The sequence below is a fragment of the Ahaetulla prasina genome, chromosome 6, assembly GCF_028640845.1.
Source record: "Ahaetulla prasina isolate Xishuangbanna chromosome 6, ASM2864084v1, whole genome shotgun sequence".
NCBI classification, from domain to species: Eukaryota; Metazoa; Chordata; class Lepidosauria; order Squamata; family Colubridae; genus Ahaetulla; species Ahaetulla prasina.
The window spans coordinates 35,082,490-35,096,790 of NC_080544.1; the positions used below are offsets into that span (position 1 = coordinate 35,082,490).

At 37.0% G+C, this 14,301-nt stretch overlaps 1 protein-coding gene across 4 annotated transcripts in view; it reads right to left on the bottom strand.

Moving 5' to 3' along the window:
• LOC131200957 (uncharacterized) overlaps positions 1-13,990 on the bottom strand; it is a 51,213-nt gene extending 37,223 nt beyond the window's left edge. For 2 of the 4 annotated variants that reach the window (XM_058188414.1, XM_058188412.1), the window contains exons 1-2: positions 12,743-13,818; positions 1,738-1,813 (exon numbers count right to left, since the gene is read on the bottom strand). In XM_058188414.1, coding sequence (XP_058044397.1) covers positions 1,738-1,813; positions 12,743-12,858 — 192 coding nt within the window. In that variant the 5' untranslated portion in view covers positions 12,859-13,818. The other 2 variants (XM_058188415.1, XM_058188413.1) reach the window with 2 other exon arrangements.
• Positions 13,991-14,301: the final 311 nt, after the last annotated feature.

Consider the following 14,301-nt stretch of genomic DNA (forward strand, 5'->3'; position numbering starts at 1 on the left):
TTAACCATGAATAAGTGAAGTTACTTGTTGTTCTACAGAGAAGTAGGGAAGCACTGTCTAGGTGGAGTAGGTAATTGTGAAGTAAACATATTTGCATTTCCAGCTTTTTGAAGTATACTTCACAATTTAGAACTCTGTATATTGTTAGATAATAATACTATTTATCAGATAGAGTTGCTTCAGCAGTAAGATGGGTAGCATATAAATTTAATAAATAAATATATGCCAAACAGAAATACCCTTTCTTCCATTTTTGAGGAACATCATCCATAGTAGAACTAGGAACAGTGCAACCCAAATTGGAAAAAAATGTCTGTTCCACCTATTATGTTTTCAAATTAATTCATATGTGAACCTTTTTATCAGCTTTAATGAACAAAGACTAAGTCACATGAATAAAAATATGAGGAATAAATGTACAGCATGTGTGTACAAACATATGTATATGTATAAACAAAGTAAATTAAATAAAAGAGAAAAATCAATATGTTTGTAAAAATAAAATGGGGAAGAATGTAATAACATCTAAATAAAAGTAGCTTGATGTTGAAGTGCTTGAAATGAAGCTTGATGAATATATGCATGAAAGTACCGGTTTAATTATTAATGGAAAGGTTTATAATGTATATGAAAATTATGAATTGATGTCACTGAGGTTGCTGTGGGTGCATTTGAAAGTAGAAATCCATTATTTGATAACAGTGTGGTGACAGTTGCATGTTATGTTTCAGCGAAAGACAATAATGGAAGAACCAGGGGGTGAATTAGAGGAAATTTTGTGCAATATTCTGAATGAATCTGATCACAGAAAAATGTGCTATTATGGAATTGAAGATTAGCTGGGGTATTTTTCGGAGTATAAAATGCACTGGATTATAAGACGCACCGTGCTATCTTTTTTGGTGAGGAAAACAAGAAAAAGAAATCGGATTCTGCCTCCCAGCAATTTTGCCTTGTTGCAGCAAACAGCCTGCTTTACTTTCATTTTCATTTTCAGCATAGCTTCATTAGCCCAAGAAAAAAAAAATTGCTTCCAGCAGTTTACCTCCTTGCAGCAAGCAGCAGAGGCCGGTGCAGCAATAGGCAATGGCAATCCCTGCAGCCTAAAACAGCTGTGAGTCGGGACAATCAACTTGTGCTAATTAGGCTGTGCTGAAGCTGAAATGGGCTTTCTTCTTGCTGCTTCTGCAAAGAGGTAAATTGCTGGGAGGCAGAGGCCAAAGGGTGGGGGCCAGTGGGTGGGCGGGGCTACATTCGGTGTATAAGACGCACCCAAATTTTCACCCCTTTTTAGGTGGGAAAAAAGTGCGTCTTAGACTCCGAAAAATATGGTATTTAATGCCAGAGTATTAAGCTTATTACATTTGAAAAAACAACTGAGGGAAGATATGATTCCCTCATTAAAGTGAATGCTGACCATGCTATCAAATATTCCAATGTACAGGTAGCACTGATGACAGATGAACTGTGTGAAAACCATATAACTGGTCTTATTTAACAGTACATGAAAGGCTCTTATCCTCTGAAGGGAAAGTTAATAGTCAACTGTCCAGAAGTTGAAACTTAACTACAAGGGTGCTACATTTTTGGCCAGTGTACTCTGAAACACCTCTTTAGAACTGAATCTGTATTATTGCAGAGATTCTACTTATAGTCAAATATTGATTATATAAAATGAATCTCACTTTATTTTCTTTTGTAGTTAATATAACTTCATAGAAATAGTTTTATACATACCCTTTTTAAGGGTACTTTAAAAGCAATGAATCGAGTTCCTGGTATAGGTTGTCCAACTGGTGGTACATTCCTCCATCTAATAAAAAGAAAAGACACCTTTAAATATACAAATGTTGAAATTTTTTTTGACTGCTTTATGGAAAACAGTAATGCCCTGATAAAGCAATTCACATTACTGAAATAATCACTCATGGAAAGAACTTGGGAGTCTGAATTTATAGAAGCTATACTGAACTGAAAGCTGGGTTCATCCAAATCTTAAGTCTCCAATCAAAATGAGTGTTTCTGCTGAAATTGGTAATTTAAAAAAATCATCTACATGCATTTCTCAGTCGTATGTCACCAAGCTTTCGGGGCCTTATGCACATTCTTTTTCATGCTGTTTGCAAGTATGCAAAAATGTTTAATCAATCCTCCTCCATGATCTGTCACTGCTATTATGCTGGGCAAAAGGAGTTTCATTCCGAATAACAATTCTCAACTTCTGTAACATATTAAGTCCTTTAAGTTTTCAGGAAATGACAGTAATGCAAAGAAACAAACATTCCCACCCCAACTAGACATGTTTTTTTTTCTCTCAAGCAAAAGTACCATGTTTTCCCGAAAATAAGACCCAGTCTTATTTTCTTTCAGGCCTGAAAATAAGCATCACGTCTTACCCACTTACCTTAGGACCACCACAGCCAGGCCTCCCAAGCCCCAACATGTGTCATTGTGTGTGCGAGCAGCGGCACTGCCGTGCTGTATCATGCGACCTCCTGGCAGTGGCAGCATACCATATGTATACTTGGCTCGCATTCTTTTCTGCCTTCTCAGAAGCGAAGCAAGAGTGAGAGAAAGTGCAGTTAAGTGGAAGTGGTTGGAGTGAACTTAAAAGTTTAGCCAAAAGGAAAAGGATAGCTGATGGTAGCTTTTTAAAACATTATTTTCTAAAAAAATAAAATTAAAAAAAAAAATCTTCCAGAAGTTAAAACTGTTTTAATCAGCTGCAAAATAGTTTGGAGACAGCTTTACAGCTCAAAGACAGTTTGCACGGGCTGCGCAATAAGTCACTTGGCGTCTGGCCATGAGTGGTCACAGAAGTCAGGCAGCAGTGCAACAGGTGTCGGAATATAGGAGGCCTGGATGCGGTAGTCCTAAGGTAAGCAGGTGCAGGGCCCATAGGCTAGCTCCACCCCCCCCAGCTTGATTTTTACACATGCGCCTCATCCCACCTCGTACAACCAGATGGTGGGTAGGGCTTAAATAGGTCTTATTTTGGGGACATGGCTTATATTAGGCACATGCATGAAAATCGGGCTTCTTTCCGAAGTAGATTGTATTTTCGGGGAAACACGGTAGTTTGACTACGGTATAAACTAGTGAGGTTTGTATATCAGCCTTTGGAAGCATAGGTGTATGGTGTATATATCTTTGTAAATAGAAAATGCACTGGATCTAATGAAAACTTAATACATGATCCAGCCACTTGTGAATTCCACCAACTTCGGCCTCATATAGAGTACTGTAAGATTTGTCCTTAAAGTTTTGCCTGATATACAACAATCTGAGACCTAGAGCCTACAAGCAGCCCTCCCAAATCTTGGCTGTTTCCAGAGCCCCTCCAAGAATTCTGCCAACTTCAATTTTTTAATGGGACAAATCAGGGAAAAGATTAAATGTATGGGGAACAATTACATTCAATTTAAATGAAATTCAAGACAAGGGATTTGTGCCTGGTCTCATCAACTTCTACACCTGGCCCATAAATTTCATGAAGAGTGTTTCTTAGAAAAGTGTGGTTTCATCCTACACATACACAAAATTAATTTACAACAATAACACAACCCAAGAATGTGGTATTTACATTTCCAGATTTTACATTTCTTTTGTTTTTTATGGGGACAAAGGCAATGAAAGGAAACATGTTCCAGGAGTGGAATCTAGTATAGCATTTGTTAGCACTGAATTATATAAATAAATGCTAAGAAAAGTATATGCATATTCTACATTTTCTTCTTTAAATAAAACTTGTGGAAATACAGAATGATTTGCAAAAATTATTTAATATATTACTCATAACTTCTTTCAAAAAGATTATCTTCCGATAAGTCTAAACTATATTACACAAAACATTTATAAAATTTAAAAGTGCAAGAAGTTATATTAGTCCATTGAGAAACCTATTAAAACATGTATTATCAAATGAGTCATTCTGTTCTAGCATAATTACTGTAACCTGAGATCCTATGCAGCAGCCACAAATGTAATAATGCGCAATTTTTTTTATCAAGATATATGGAAATCCTGCCATATCACATATATACGTATGCATATGCTTAACACAAATAGTGAATTGTTAAATAAAAGCACCAATCTGTCTGCAAACTAATACAACTCAATAACAATGCAATTATTAATTGAAATAATTAATTTGGAATTGGAAACTCTACTGGTTATGGCTGAAATAAAAGACTGTGTATTGATGAGATTATGAGCTAATCATCTCAGAATGTACAAGTAGTCTTCAATTTACAACCACACTTGAGCCCCAAATGTCTGTTGCTAAGCGAAACATTTAAATAAATTTTGCCCCATTTTATGAATTTCTTTGCCACAATTGTTAAGTGGATCACTGCAGTTGTTAAATTAATAACATGGTTAAGTGACTTGGCTTTTCTTATCAGGTGGCTGCAAAAGGGGATCACATGACCCTGGGACATTGCAACCATCATAAATATGAGTCACCTGCCAAGCCTCTGAATTTTGATCATATGACCATGATGCTGCTGCAATGTGAAATGTGAAAAATGGTCATAAGTCACTTTTTTCAGTACTGCTGTAACTTCGAATAGTCACTTAACAAACTGGTCTAAGTCAAGGACTACCTGTATGTGAAAGTTTTCATGAATAGTCTCTTTTTGTCCATTCTTTTGTAATTAGTATATTTCTAGGACATTTGATGATAGTTGTAAGAGGTGAGGCAAGAAAGAGTTCCACTGAGCTCTGGAAAAAAATTTCTGGAATGTTTTTGTGGGTTTAATAATTATTTTTTTAAAAAATCTTTTCAGGGAACTTTCCCTTAGAGATCTTGATGCTAATTCCCTGGGAGAGGAAACACCTGAACCAATTTCCAGTAGTGGTGCCTGTTTGTTTGCTTTCCTCTTCTTCAGAGATCCTTCCACTAATCCCTATGGGAAAGCAGGTGAGGTGATGGACCAGCCCATCTAAGCAGGTTTTCAGGCTTCATAAATGTTGCCTTTATCAAAAGTAACTAGTTCTTCTAGTTTACAGATTGTTTGTTTTCAAAACCCACAAAAATCTCTCTATAGTGCTTATTGTTTTAATTAATTATGAGGATGTTTATATGCTGCCCAGTAAACCTAGCAAATTAAAAAGAGAAAAAGAAAGTTGGACTCAGGTAGCAATTGATAAAATACAGCAATGATGGAATTCTCTTTAAACAATAATTTTATACTGATTTTAAACTGAAAGATTATGGTACTTAAACGTTTATTTTTTAAAGTTTGGCATCACAAGTCTATCTGCAGAAGTCATTCCTCTGCATGGGATACCATCAAAAATGTACTGATGTAACTTTAGGAAGAGAGGGAGTAAAACAATTTTATTTCATCTTTTTGGCTCTGGGATCCAACACAAATTTAGTCTTGTTATATTAGAGCCTGAGAGGCAGTCAAAATATTAAATTGTTGGCACCACCAACAGAACATGCTGCATAGAAGGAAAAAGAAAAGAGCCCCACTGAATAGTGGCGTCAAAGGTCTTAGTGAACTTGGCTCTGTTTTATTAGATACATATGAAAGGAGATGATTCCGTTGCTAACTTGATTCCAAATCTTTAATCAAAATGTTTAACTGGGTCTCAAAACAGACCAGAAATAATGAAACATTGATGTATTGAATCATTACATGATTTTATGATAACAATAACTGTATTTTGGAGCACCGTAACTGAAATTTCTGTATTATTTTCAAGGCAGACTCATCATAAATGCATTGTAATAACTCCAATGGATAACTATTTATAAAAAAGGAAAGCAAATCTATCAGTTACAGTTCTTTGTTAAATAATAATGGGCAGGATTTAAAAAAAATCCAATATTCATTGATAATCGTTTTGATTTTAAATTGAAATCTAATTGAGTACTGGAAAATAGAACATAAAAATTTAAAAATCTGGAAACTTTTAACCTAGTAAGACGCAGGAATTTTCCCTTTCCATTTTCAGGAACTTAAGACATCATATTTGGACCCTATTCTTTGTGCAAATCTAACGGTTCTCTGCTTCATATAACCTTAGAGTAAATTGCAGAAAGATTGCACTTCCAGTGTCAATTATTTCCTATTATTCTATATTAATTAAAGTAGTTTTGTAAGGAAAATATTTAGTAATAGATGCATCATAATTGTCAGGCATGAAGATCAGGTCTACATGTGAAAGGCCAATTAAACTGCTTTATTACTTGTGTTACACCTATGCACAAGAATATTCTCAACTAAGGGTTAGAACTTGCTAGAAATAGGATAAGGAACAACTGATCCAAGGGGTTTGGACTTAGCTTGCTAATGGCTATATAGATTCTAGGCCAAGGATGTCAAACTCACATTGCCATGGCGGTATCACGTGACGTATCGGGACTTTTTCCTCCTTTGCAAAACTGGGGAAATGGGTGTGGCAAATGTGTGACGCATCCAGCCCTGTTCTAGGCCAACCCCTCTTTTAACTCCGCCCCCAGATTCTGTCACTCCTTCCCTTACAAAATTGCTGAAATAATCTCATAAAAATGTAATATTTTGGTGAGCTAATGTTACTGAGTGGCTGAAGTAACAGTTCATTTAGATTGCTGAACACCAACAATATATGTCCGATCCTTAATATGATTAAAATTCAATGTATTCTTTATGTTTTAATCATATTATACATTTTTATTTTTGGATGAGAATGTTTATAAAAATGGAGTATATTATTCACTTACAGCTGCTTTAATTTTGTAATTATTTTATCCTCCAATCAAAACACAACACAAATAATAAGATATAAAGTTAAAGATGTACTAGAAAATGACATGGTACTCTAAGTTTATTAAATTTAATGGACTAATTTGTTTTTCATCACTATACCACTGAACCAAAGTAGAATATGTAAAAGTATTTAATATGTATTTTGTCAGCAGTATCAGAAAAAAAGAATGCGAAATTGTCTATTTCTTAAAAAATAAAAAACAGTTCAAAATTCACAATTTTGCTTTGATATTTTCTTGTTATAATTATGGTGAAAGGATTCACCCAACCTATTATCTGACAAAAAGCTATTATTTAAAATGACTTTAATACTATTATTTTTCATATGTGCTTACAAACATTTACCCCAGGTGTTCAAAACTGATTAACTATAGCTGACTAGTGAAATAAAGAAACAATAGAACAGTTGAAAATTTTTATTGGACATTCTAGTCAGAAATACAAATAAGACAAAGCCTTGAAAGCTAGTTAAATTCCAGGATTGATGGGTGGTCTGAAAAATATGTATGTATTTGATTCTATGTGTGGTACTTATATAAAACGACAACAAAACAATGGTGGTTCATAAAACAATTAGCACCTCATGTAATGATACCAGATCATTAACATAAACAACTCATATAATATTGCCAAACAATAAAGACATGTTATATAACAATGCCAGATAGTTGAAATCATTAAATTTTTATTTTCACAGGATATTTTGAAATTGGTTGCAAAAAAACAGATTTAAAAAGAAACTGACTTAAGTACTTATTCAAGCAAATTCCTGTGCATATAGAAATGTTTTATAAGATTGGCTTTTGACAAAATAATCCTTTTGCAAGAGATCCTAAAATCTAAGAAAACAATGAAAACTTTTCAGTATTATTACAAAAACAATTATATAAAAGCATATATTTCAGCTATTATGGAAATAATGGCTTCATTAACAATATAGAAATTGAAACTGAAATGTTTGTTAGCTTCAGTTATTTATGAATAAAAGCTAAAGATCCTTTTTTAGATTTTTATCCCATATTTATTATTTAATAAGTAACTCAAGGCAGCAAACATAGATAATACTTCTTCATCCTTCTATTATCCCCACAACAGTCCTGTGAGGTAGGTAGAGCTGAGAGCGATTGCCCAAAGTCACCCAGCTAGCTTTCATGCTTAAGGTGGGAACAGAACTCATAGACTCCTGGTGTCTAGGCCAGAACCTCAACCACTACATCAAACAGGCTCTCAAATATATAATATGATAATTATATTACATTTATTATATATTACATTTTATTTCTCATATAAAAATAAGAAAAAATTATTAAAATAACTTTTGCAATAAAAGACAAAAGTGTATATACTTCCAAATAATATATCCACTATAAAGAGATATTTTAATTACAGAATTGCAACAATTTTCTTTCACTTTCATTTATTAAGACAAAGTACAAATAATTTAACAGGCATGGGATGAATACTATAAATTAGACGTATCACACTTATGAATACAAATGTGCAAAAAATCAAGTACATAACCACAGAACAAACTTCAATAAATTAAGTGATATTTTTCTGTTCCACCTGATTTACCCAATTCATAGAAGAATATATATATATATATATATATATATATATATATATATATATATATATATATATATATATATATATATATATATATATATATATAAAAGCATCAAAATCTTAAATACTCAATGTGTATTTTTACTCATATGCTATTTGCACATATCTACTAGAAATACAGAGAACAGCTAAGTATGAGATTAATAAATAAAAAAGACAAATGAATTTAACTCTTTAAAAGCTGCTACCACAAACCTCAACAGTAATGATTTCGAAGCTTCAATATGCACTAAAATGATACATGAGTATCAGTAATGTATACTGAGCTTAATATAATATGACATGTTATAATTATTACCATGCGGAACTTATGCATAGCTCAATGTAGAATAGTAACCATCACAGCTATTATTTTTGAACAAGTTACTTAATAAATCTGTCTTCGTCCATAATCTTATTGTGGGTGAGGGCACCAACCTGATTTGTATTATCAAGACCTGGGTAGGCCCAGAAGGGGGTATTCCCCTTTGGTTAATATATCCGTTGTGATTTTAGATTTTGCATCAACTGAGACTCCAGGGAAGGGTGACTATTATTACCCAAAAGTTGTTGAGGGTGCTCTGAGGCTCTGCTCTGCGAAAGACCAAATGAGAGAATCTCTGGTTGAAGTTAAGGCTTTCAGAAATTACTGTTACTGAACTGCCTCCTCGCTGCACAGCATCATGTTTGCTTGAGTTGCTGTATTCCATTGCTGGGATTGGGATGGAGTCACTGAGATTGGTAATTCTCAGCGATTTTAGCTCATTTCCTTGGAGACACTGAATCCAGAGTGGCTTAAGAGCTCTTAGCTTCCAAACTATAATGCACCAATACTATACTATGTGAGGGCTGAGTGGGAATTGTACATTAGAATTGGTTTTTGTCTTGGGCAATTATGATCTAGTGTTGGAGGATATTACTCTCAGTCCATTAGTGACTGATCACTCTATGGTTGCTCTCTTGCTCACTGGTGCCAACCACTCCAGCAGGTGATAGAACCTGTCCAGTGATGCATCCAAGTTGACTTGATTCTGATTAGCGTAGCTTAGAATTTTCCTTGAAAATCTGTAGGCAGCTCAGCCAGGGTATTGTTTGCAGCATGGAATAATAGCCCAGTGACTGAGACCTTGCACCCATAGCTCCTTTGTGGCCCAAGTAATGATGCCGAGATGTACTTTGATTTCTTAGGAACTCTGGAGATGACATGCCAGAGATGCCTAGAAAGTTGATGGAGGCAGAAAGTGCTAAGTGCATCCTGGACATAAACTTTTTCAACTACTACCCTCAAAATGACGCTATAGAGCACTGCACACCAGAACAACTAGACACAAGAACAGTTTTTCCCCGAAGGCCATCACTCTGCTAAACAAATAATTCCCTCAACACTGTCAAACTATTTACTGAATCTGCACTACTATTAATCTTCTCATAGTTCCCATCACCAATCTCTTTCCATTTATGACTGTATGACTATAACTTGTTGCTGGCAATCCTTATGATTTATATTGATATATTGACCATCAATTGTGTTGTAAATGTTGTACCTTGATGAACGTATCTTTTCTTTTATGTACACTGAGAGCATATGCACCAAGACAAATTCCTTGTGTGTCCAATCACACTTGGCCAATAAAAATTCTATTCTATTCTTTTCTAATTGTACTAAACATGATTAACAGCCCATATTTGGGTGAGGGAGGCAAACCAATATTTCTGTCCTTTTTGTGTTTACAGATGCCTGACTTATCTAGAGTGATCCATTTTTTACTGGGAGACACATCCCAGGAATATCAGGAGCTATGTTGACAAGTATTCATGCCATCTACAGATCATGTCATTCTGATTCACTTAAACAGATCTATGTAAACCTTAACCCTAGCATTGCCTGGTTTACAGATATGTGATGTTACATGCCCTAATTTTGTGACTCCTGACAAAGTCCTCCAGATTGTGAATTCAGTAACCTGTTTTTTTGATCTAGGTTCTTCCTGAGTTAAGATGGGACCTAACTTGTGGTCATGGACATGCAATGGTATCAGTCTCTAATGAAGGTGATGATCTCACCAGTGTTAAAGAAGGGAGTGGGTATACACCTTCTCAGGGGGGCCAATTGCTGGACTTTACATTGTGGACAGTTACCATCCAGTTTCCAACCTTCCCTTTGTGATGAAGGTTGTTGAGGAGGTGATTAGAAGCAATTGTAGAAAGTCTGGAGGAAGCAGATTATCTGGACCCACACTAATCAGATTTCCAGACAGGAGAGAGTACTAAGACAGTATTGGTTGCATTTGTTGATGATGTTTAGCAGAGCTGAATGAAGACAGTGTTGCCATCCTTGTGCTTCTGATCTGTCATCATGGTTTCCTCTTGCCCAGTGGCTGTGTGAGTTGTAAGAACTATGCTGCAGAGTTTACATTCTTTCATAGCAGTCCCTCCTAACTTCAATCTGGACTGTATGTATGTTGTTGTCACTGTACTAACCACTCTCTGGAGACTGCTTGAATCTGGATAGAGAGGAACAGTTTGAGACTCTATCCTGATCTCACTGAGTGGCTGGGGCTATTTAGGCCCCCTAGGTTTGAGACATTTTCATCTTTGGTCTTAGGTTGCATTCCCCCATTTCAGACTAGAATGCAATTTGGGGGGGTGGGGGGGCTCCTGAACTTGCAAGCTACTACTGAAAAAGCCTAATGATATCTATGACCAGGAGGATCATTGTATAGGTTCACCTTATGTACCAGCTGCATCCTCCTTGTCTTAAAACTGCGAGGCTCTTCAGAAAGTTACTCATGTCATGATCACTACTGCAATGCAGGCTACATGGAACTGTCCTTGAAGACCATCCAGAAGCTTTATCTGGTTCAAAATGCAGTGGCTCAGGCAAGTAATAGCCTTCTTGCATTCTACCCAGGTCATCACTGCTTCACAAACTTCACTGGTTACCAGTTGGCTTCCAGGTGCAATTCAAAGTACTGGTTGTCATTTATAAAACTTCATGAATAGGGTCTGGTTATTTTTCTGCTCCTCTGTGCCAATTCAATGCAATCAGGCAGACTGGGTGTAATCTGGCTCTCTTAAGTTAGATGTTGCCAACTTGTGGGAACAAGGAACCAGGCCTTCTGTCACAGTTCCTGCCCACTGGAGTAGAATCCCCACAATGATACATCTAGCTCCTATTCTTCAAAAGTTCTGCAAGTCTCTGAAAACTTGGATCTGTTCCCAGGCCTGGACTATAGTGTTTGTTGTTGCAAAACCCATGGCAACGTTTTGGTTTTTATTTAGGTGGTTTTTAAATACCATGTGTTCTTTTAAAGTTATAAACTGCTCAGAAACTTTTTAGAATCAGGTCACTTTGAAATTTAATAAATAGTATAGCAAATACTAATCTTATACTTTTTTTCTTATTTATATTTTTGGCTAATAGTTTTTGTAATATTTCTTTCCATGTTAAGCTATTACTCTCAATTCAATATTTAAATTCAACATTTTAGTAAATGTTGGGACTACTAAGATGATCAGTTTATATCCATTTTAAGTATCTTTTCAGCAGTTAACTGACTATTCAAACTGATTCAGAAAATAAGCAATGTTGCTTTATTTGTTCAATATTACCAAACTGAGATTTTCTAAAATTCTGCATTATTAATAAAAATAAAGTAATAGAACTAATTTCAAGTAATACTGTTTAGTAATATCACTTATGTTTTGTCTTTTAATGTCATTTCCGGCAAAAATTCAGTGAAGATTGAAGATAGTCACACTAGCAAGTTCATTAAACATCTTTGTCAGTAAAGCATGTTTATTTAGCATAAAATGAATTCAGGTATTTTGCAGGTCAGAAGAACAGAAATAATGCAATATCTTTGAAGGCTAAGTTAACACTATCAGACATTAATAAAATATAGGGTAATTGCCACCGGGACAAAAATCCTACAAAAAGAAAACTAAATCACATGTCCAAGTTAAGACCAGTTCTATGAAATTACAGAAAGCACTCTTGTTTAATCCAAAGGTAAACTGCACAGCATGTAATAAACCCGAGCTCTTCCATGGTATCATGTTATTATACTGAAGTAATCTTGGTATCAACCTTCTAGGCTATGCCATTGACATAACTGTAATTATAGAGTTAATTTATTCCAAGTCCAAAGTTGAAGATAGAGGAGGAATAGGAGATACTGAAGGCTGATGGAGCATTATAAAATGTGGGATAAAATAATTACTTGGGGGATGGTAACCCGCATGTTCCTGTTATCATACTCACCTTGTCTTGCAGTAGATTACAAAGATGCTGTTGAGGCAAAAGAGAACCAGGTGGGGCTGTCAAAGTCCTCTCCCCTTTTATCTCTCTAGGACTAGGCAGTACTTATACTTACCCATCAGGGATAGTATTCTTCTTTACCATGCTCAATGCTGGAACGGACAAGAGCAGGAGCCAGCAGAAAAAATGGAAAGCACTGCAGCAAATGAGAGAGAACCACACAGTTAACATGGTGCCAATCTCTTTCTTGAAATTTTATAGGATTGCCCTGAAGGACATTAGATTTGGTTTTGGGCAGCTTTGTTTTGAGAAACCCAAGTCTCCTCTTGAAACACGGAACACTTTACCCCCACTTGGCCTTTGAAAGAAAGGCCAAGGGGGGGTAAAGCCTTTTCCCACCATTGCTGTTAGCATCTACAAGGTCCTTTTTTCAGTTGGCGTAGTTGGAAAGAAGCACAACTGAGAGAAAAGTAGTAAAGTAGCAAGGGTGCTTTGAAATTCCTTTGAATGAAGCAGCCCTTTTTGTTTTAAGGCAGTGTTTTTTTCCTCCCCCAAACTTGGCCAGTTAGACTTTGTATAGGGTTTCCTGCTTGAGCAGGGAGAAGAAGTTGGCCTAGAAGACCTCCAAGATCCCTTCCAACTCTGTTATTCTGTTAACCTCCAGAATTCCCAAGCCAGCCAACTGGAGAATTCTGGGAGCTGGTCCGCCATCTTAAAGCAGCCAATGGGGGGAAGGGGAGGGAAACGCTTCTACAAACTAGGCCCAGCAACCAAGAGGGCCTTCTACCACCTGTTTGATTTGGCCTCATGGGCCAAACAGCCGACGGGACGGGGAAACGAGAGCGACGGGGTCAAGCCATGAGGGGAGCAGCTGTCCTAAGGCTTTACAAGCACACTGAGCAATTGGGAGAGCGGAGGAGCAGGGAAAAAGCACAGTCCCGTCTCCCGCCGGCAGCGCAGTAAAACTGCTCGCCGGGCAGCAGACTTCCAACGCCAGCCTGAAGCCAGCCGTTACGGGGGGCCCAGGGACACCCTAAAGTCCCAGCAGCTCGCAGAGGATGGCTTTGGCCCATCACGGTCAAGGCGGCGGGTTGCTTTCGAGTCCCCGAAATTTGGGAGCCTTGAAGCTACCGAACCGCAGCTTCGCGAAGCACTAGAAGCGGAGCGAAGTCCGTGGGCGGTTAGGGAACTTGGCAGCTCGTACCCTCAGGCAGGAGTTTGTTTGCAAACAAAGCCAACCAGCCCGGCAAGCGAGAGCCCTCCCGACGCTTTTTGAATTGCGCAGGTGCCTCTAACGTTAGCCTGGTTATAAGCGCACGCGCATTGGCGCGTCACCTACGGCGGGTTCTGTACGCATGCTCGCGCGGCTTTGCCTGGTTCTCGAGCCGCCGAGGCACGAGGTCCGAGTCAGGGGAAAAAAAAAATCTGATTTGTTCTGGGTTGTGTCGCCATCGCCCCCTTCAGGTGGAGGAGAATTCGTGCGCATGCTCAGCATCAAAGCGGGTGGGAGCTACTTGAGAAGGGGTTGTTTATCTTCTTAGGAAGCCGTTCCTCCTCTCCTCCCACTTTTCTTTTTTTCTTTTTCTTTTTTAATGTGGGCCAAGATGTCGTGAGGAGAAAAAACTAGAAACCGACTCAATTTTAGCTTCGCGTAAGCTCGGCAAGAGGCAGACA